This window comes from Austrofundulus limnaeus, unplaced genomic scaffold, assembly GCF_001266775.1.
Source record: "Austrofundulus limnaeus strain Quisiro unplaced genomic scaffold, Austrofundulus_limnaeus-1.0 Scaffold612, whole genome shotgun sequence".
NCBI classification, from domain to species: Eukaryota; Metazoa; Chordata; class Actinopteri; order Cyprinodontiformes; family Rivulidae; genus Austrofundulus; species Austrofundulus limnaeus.
The window spans coordinates 128938-135487 of NW_013953014.1; the positions used below are offsets into that span (position 1 = coordinate 128938).

General features: G+C 39.5%; 1 protein-coding gene across 1 annotated transcript in view; it reads left to right on the forward strand.

Moving 5' to 3' along the window:
• Positions 1–5275, forward strand: part of LOC106531259 (heparan sulfate glucosamine 3-O-sulfotransferase 6) — a 13620-nt gene extending 8345 nt beyond the window's left edge. Inside the window, exon 2 of the mRNA XM_014027065.1 lies at positions 3966–5275. Coding sequence (XP_013882519.1) covers positions 3966–4584 — 619 coding nt within the window. The 3' untranslated portion in view covers positions 4585–5275. The remainder of the gene's footprint in view (positions 1–3965) is intronic.
• The last annotated feature ends 1275 nt before the right edge of the window (positions 5276–6550 follow it).

The following is a 6550-nucleotide window of genomic DNA, read 5'->3' on the forward strand; positions in this document are numbered from 1 at the left end:
GCAGAAACCTCCTTCATACTTGTGAGTAGATGAACATGTACACTGAAAGTGATTTAATAATTCGGTTTTATTTATTTATTTAAATATTTGTTTATTTATTTTTGCTTGTTTTTTCTCATCAGCTTCACTTGATGTGAAGAACCCATTCTTTTTTGGTTCCTTAAGAAGCCATGGGGGTGTAGTTGCACCAGAGAACCCCTAACCTCAGGGGGCAGGAAGTCTCTTGGCCACATCCTTTTTTTTTTCAAGGTTTTTCCTGTGAGCCCGACTGCCTCGAACATATCAGTGTAATCTGCTCCATAACCTTTCACGATGGAAACGCTCTGCATCCTTTAAAAACACAGAGAGGAACACGTTCAGATACTTAACAAAAGTTTTCTTCAGGTCAGATAATGAAACGTATCTTAGATTAATCATCTCTGATGTGTTTACTCTTTGCCTGACACTCCACGCGGACAGATTTATGATAGAAAATTGTCTTTATTGATTCACCGGGAACGAGGCTGATTGTGACGAGGGAGACGGGTGTCTGAAGGGAGCGGGGTGAAAGCCATAACTCATTAACTATTCATGAGTTTGGAAAAGACAACTTGTGGTCGTTTACTGAAGTGTCACTCAGCTGAAGGAGCGAAGGACAAATCCAAGCCTACAGACGAGGAAGACGAGAACAGAGAGGGAGACGGAGACTAATTTACTCATCAGTAAACACTGACACCTCTGTGCTCTCCTGTGTGTCAGCAAAAGCACACTCACACACACACACACACACTCACACACACACACACTGAGAGCAATCTGTCATATAGAGACAGACATATTGATCAGACACATAAACAGAGGACAGGGAGGCAGCGATACGCCATTTGCAGCTCTTGTAATTGGATATTAATCAATTAATGGTCTTTCATTATAGGGACCCTTTAATGGGGGGGAGGTGGTGCAGGGTGGGATTACCTTCAAGTAAGAGTAAAAACTTTACAGAAGTTTCCTTCAGCWCACTGAAATGTTCTTTCCTTATTTTATCTTCTTCATTTGAACGTTTTTCGATACGTTGCACTTTTTTTAACCACTGTCATTCCTATCTCCCGTCGCTTTTCATACCAGAGTTTAGATCATCTGATGTAATGAGAATACATAAACAGTGGGAGGTGTAGGTCAAACCTTGAAAATTACGTTATTACTCTCAGCGTATGTGTTGGAAACGATTCTAAGSTACTGCCACATCAAGCTTTAGCTCAATATTTGTATATTTGCAGAGTTAAAGTCATTTTCACGTTGGCTAATGGGGACGTGTTGAATCGACCTGAATCCATGAGTAGACGAGCATTCAGTGATGACTAAAAGTAAAAACAACTTGTATGGAATGTTATASAGGTTAAAGTAACTCCAAATAAAACTCTTTGTTGTTAAATTTGTTCATTTCAAAGCACTAGAAATCTTTTTTTTTTACCTTCATTGCTTGCTTGATCAACCTCTTTTTGTTTTCTTACTTTAACTTTCTCTAAATATTCCCTTAAAGGTTTATACAGGTTGAGTCAAAAGTCACAGGACACTCTTTTATTTCAGAAAGAAAAGAGAAAATGACATATCTGAATACGCAATAGGTTTCTAGAACATGGCTGCCATCTTGAAAGTCACCATATTAGATCAAGGGTAAGTTTTTCTGTAGAAAAATCTGGGGGAATTCAGATATGRCATTTTCCCCTTTGTTTTTGAAATAAAAAGGGTGTTATGTGACGTTTGAGTCACACTGTACTTATTTCCCTCTTTTATTGTGTTAAATTTCCTTTTTTTTTTGTCCTTTATTGTTAAAGTTTAATTGCCGTCAGTTATCCTTTTTCTACCCTCTCATGAAAAACCTCTTTTCATTACGGCGCTTAGTTTGCTTTTCGGTAATGGTTACAGCCACACTTGATCATGAACGATCTCCCTGGGAAAATGAAAATAAACTTYCCTCAGATGTTCCCCTGCAGTTCTGAACGGGACTCCTCTCTCATGAACACTCGGGCTTTAATAGAAGTTCCCGATCTAAAACAAAGAAAGCACCAAACGCTCCGCTGCTTGTTTATTTTTAAGGGAAACCACATGAAGGCTCTTCATTTCCAGTCACAAACTGAGATATATGTTGTATAAATGAAGTGCAGACACTTCCTCTGCTGTTTTAATCAGCGCTCATCGGTCATTTGTCAGGAAAAACTGCTTGCTTCTTAAACTTGACTTTGCCCCGTCCACTTTTCCCATCAATCATAATCACAGAAAAACGTCTGAACCCTGGATGTTACCCACAATGCCTGTTTGTTGCAGAAATATACGTCTGAGCAACAGGAAAGTTGAATCAAATCATAAAAGAGCAACAAGAGGACACCGAAAATTTAATTAGTTTAAAAAAAGGACACAATTCAACATATTTCGCAATTATTTTTTCGTAAATGACATTTTCCTAGTGACATAATATAAAACATATACTGGTATATCTCTTTTGGGCCATGTGTTTAACACACTCACTGAACTCAGCAGCTTTCCCAGCTGGGCTGCACTTCCTGCAGGCAGTGGCCCGTTTGGACCCCTGTAGGAACCTGTGCTGGAGGCGAGGATGAGGGGGTGAGGTGGGAGGTGGGCACTTTGCTCATGCAGGAAGAAGAGGGGGTGGAAATCTGTAGGAAATTGCTGTAAAGTGGTTCTTGAGGCTTTGCGGTTTTGACTCATCGGGTCCAAAGTGAGTGGATGGTTTCTGCTCTGCAGGCCTTAGAGTGAGAGTTGGAGCTGCAACAGAGTCAGGCTATATACCGCTTTAATCATACGAATTTTGATGTGCTTTACTTATGTTACGATGCAATCTGTGTACATTAATTTTAAAAAATTTCTTTTGGTCTCCTGCAGATTAGCTGTTAGCTCGTCAGTCCAGTCAGAGCTAATTTCTTCAAACTGAGGTCAAATTAAAAGCTTGTTGTTCATAACTTCATCACAGAACCACAAAGAATCTAATAATAATAATAATAATAATAATAATAATAATTGTTTTTAGCGTGGCCACTCAGTGGTTAGCACTGTCGCCTCACGGCTAGAAGGTCCTGGGTTCGATCCCCGGTTCGGACCTGGGGTCATTCTGTGTGGGGTTTACATGTTCTCCTCGTGCTTGTTTAGGTTTTCTCCAGGTACTCTGGTTACCACCACACCTCAAAAATATGTACAACAGGTTGCCTTCCAGGCCTCCCATTCAAAATAGTTTGTAATCTCAATGGGATTTGCCTGGTAAAATGACAGCTAAATAAAATTGAAAAAATATATTTTTAACGCACTTTTCTTTATCAAAAATCTCGAAGAGCTAAAGAACAGCAAAACACACAGTGCATAAAAAACCAGTAAAATCATAAAACAATGAAATTACACTAAAAACAACAACTGGGAAAAGGCTCAAGTTTAAAGCCCAGTTAAAATGATCTCAAATCGTTTATGCCTTCAAASCGAGCCAGAATAGGCTGGTTTAAAAAGAACAGTCTTTAAATCTTTTTTTAAAGATTGTGGAAATCTCGGGGTGAGAAGATTTGAACTATTTTTACTCACAAATAGTAATWTGATCATAAGATAATAAACATGTAGAAGCAAATAATGTTTCCCTTTAGAGTTGGTGGACCTAATAGGAGTTACAATCCTAAATAAACTTATGTTGTTCTGCATTTGTTAATGTGGTCAAGCWATGTTGAACGAYACCTTRAAGGGGACATRTGCRAAATCCACKTTTTTAGCCATTAAATACATCATGTTGTGCACTTGGAGACTCTAGGAGTGCAGAAAATTGTTGAGTTACAATAAAGAAGAATTCAGACCAAAGCAATGCAGTTCCTCTTTTTTTTAGACCCCACCTGAATGATTTAGATGTGAAAAAGAAGGATTTAAAATCATGATATATTTCCTTTAAAGTCTGGCGATTAATCAAACTTCCTTTTTTCCTTCCTTCCACTCAGGAACTTGATGCCCCGGACTCTGGACGGGCAGATCACCATAGAGAAGACGCCCAGCTACTTTGTCACGAAGGAAGCTCCCGGCCGCGTGTGCACCATGAACTGCCAGACCAAGCTCATCGTAGTGGTCAGGGATCCGGTAACACGTGCTGTGTCTGACTACACCCAGACTCTGTCCAAGAACCCGGGCCTCCCGTCCTTCCAGAGCTTGGCCCTAAAGAACTCCTCCACTGGCTCCATCGACACGACGTGGAGCGCCCTGCGCATCGGCCTGTACGCCACGCACCTGGAGCACTGGCTACAGCACTTCCCCTTGTCTCACTTCCTGTTTGTCAGCGGCGAGCGGCTGGTGTCCGATCCGGCAGGGGAGATGGGTCGGGTTCAGGACTTCCTGGGCCTGAAAAGGGTCATTTCAGACAAACATTTCTACTTCAACCAGACTAAAGGCTTCCCCTGCCTGAAGAAGCCTGAGGGGAGCAGCAGACCTCGCTGTCTTGGAAAGTCCAAGGGCAGACCTCACCCCCAGATCCCRTCTGAGGTCCTGCAGAGACTCAGAGACTTCTACCGGCCGATCAACCACCGGTTCTACCAGATGAGCGGACAAGACTTTGGCTGGGACTAAGAGAGATTAGACAAAAGGGTCTTACTTTGCGTTTATTTACAGTTTTCAGAGGGCTCAGCTTCTCAGGGAGGGGTAGAGACCAYGTTTATTTTCTCTGTGGGATCAACGACTCCTAAACAGTTTTACTGTAGAGCAGGAGCTGAGGACCGAGTCCTGCCAGTCTATAAACATTTCCTGACCATTCTGTCACARATAAAGGCTGTCCTCTTGGTTAAAAGATTGACTTTATTCACCTTTTTATACTTTGTTAATAAGATGAGCTCTTATTTATAGTTTATGATKATATAAAAAGTTGCATATTTTTTATGAAAACATTTTATTTATTGTCATGTTTTGTTTATTACATGGCAAACGTACTGGCATGTTAACTGACAGGACATTGAGGATAATGTCGTGACACATTTATTAATTAATGCTTTTACAGTTTTAAAATGCATATTTGACGTAATTTGCTTAAAGGTTGAAGTTGTTTTTTTCTGTAGATTGCAGTTGGTACGCCAGTTAATACCTCATATGTAAATATTGGATTGAAATGTATTCGATTTGTAGGAAATTGTAGTTGTTTTCAACCAAAGTAACAAATTTTCTAACTGTATCAGCTGTTTGCTCAACATAAGTTATTTTCAAATCAATCATTATTTTTGAACCTGCATCAGTAAAAGTGATGTGAATAAAAACTGTTTTGACTTTGATTCCCTGTGTTATGTAGTAAAATGTATTTAAAGAGCATGAAATTTTAACTATTTTCTTTTTTTTTTTGTTTCCCCCCTGTGGGCTGAATAAGAGATAACCATGCTCAAAGTGAAAGCTAAATTTGTGAACAGCAGCTAACCCACGTGGGTTTGTTGACCTTTGAAAAAAAGCCGAAGTGACTGAAAATAGCCAAACAATAACATCTTTTGAAGAGCAATTTGGAGAAATCCAACAAATCGGATGCAATGACTTTACTTCCTGTTCCTCCATCACTACAGACAAATCTAAATGTCCTCCTCTGTCACTTGTTCCCACCCCGTCCCAAAGGGTTCAGTCTAAAGCTTGCAAGTCTCGTGGCCTTTAATTACAAAAGCTGTTAGCTCATTTGAARAAACCCTCCTTTCGCAGGCTTCAAATTAACAACAGAGATCTCTTCTTTTACCCAATATGGCAGATGGAAGAAGAACCATCTGGGCTGGTCCTGGAGTGAACCAAAAAAAACAAAAACCCACTTGAAAAGTGAAAAACACACGAAGCTGAGAGTGATTAAAAGAAAAAATAAAACACCAAACTGATAAAGATTTAGCTCTGTTTGTGGAAATGTCAGATGTGTTGGGAATATAAGGATCAATGGCTTTCATGAATACGTGAAAGTTTGGATCAATTTAAATGCAAAGACAATGTTTCCAGTCTGATTATAAATCACTTGGTACAGAAACTTTGCAACAAATTAGCTCAGTTTTAGGTTTTTAGGTTTTCAGGTCTTTAGCGTCGCCTTCAGTAAAGCTGATCACATCTTTTTGCATCATAGTCTCTGCTTTGAATTTCTTAACCCTACWTCTAAAACAGAACCTTTGCCATTTTAAACAAATCCTCAATGGCTCAGATGAGTCGTGGTGTACCTCAGTGATGACTCCTCGGCTCCCTTTTATTTTGATTTTCAGGCTTTCTGTTTATTCAGAGCTATCAATTACTGTTTATGCAGATGATTATCTGCAATGCTCATACAAACCGTCGACCACTGTAGCCTTGGTAATCTTAAGATTTAGTCATATTATTTGCTATATTGTTACATTTTTGGTTRATAGTCTGTCAATATCACTGTGTTCACTCCTTCATCTCAAGCAATTCAGCAATTCTGCCACTTATCCCTTTCTCTTTATATGTCCAGCAATGGTTTTAAAAGTTACCCATAAAATTTWAAAACATTTTAAACACTTACTTCATCTGAACGCCAACTTATTACTGTGCATTAAAGGATACGATCCTGCAG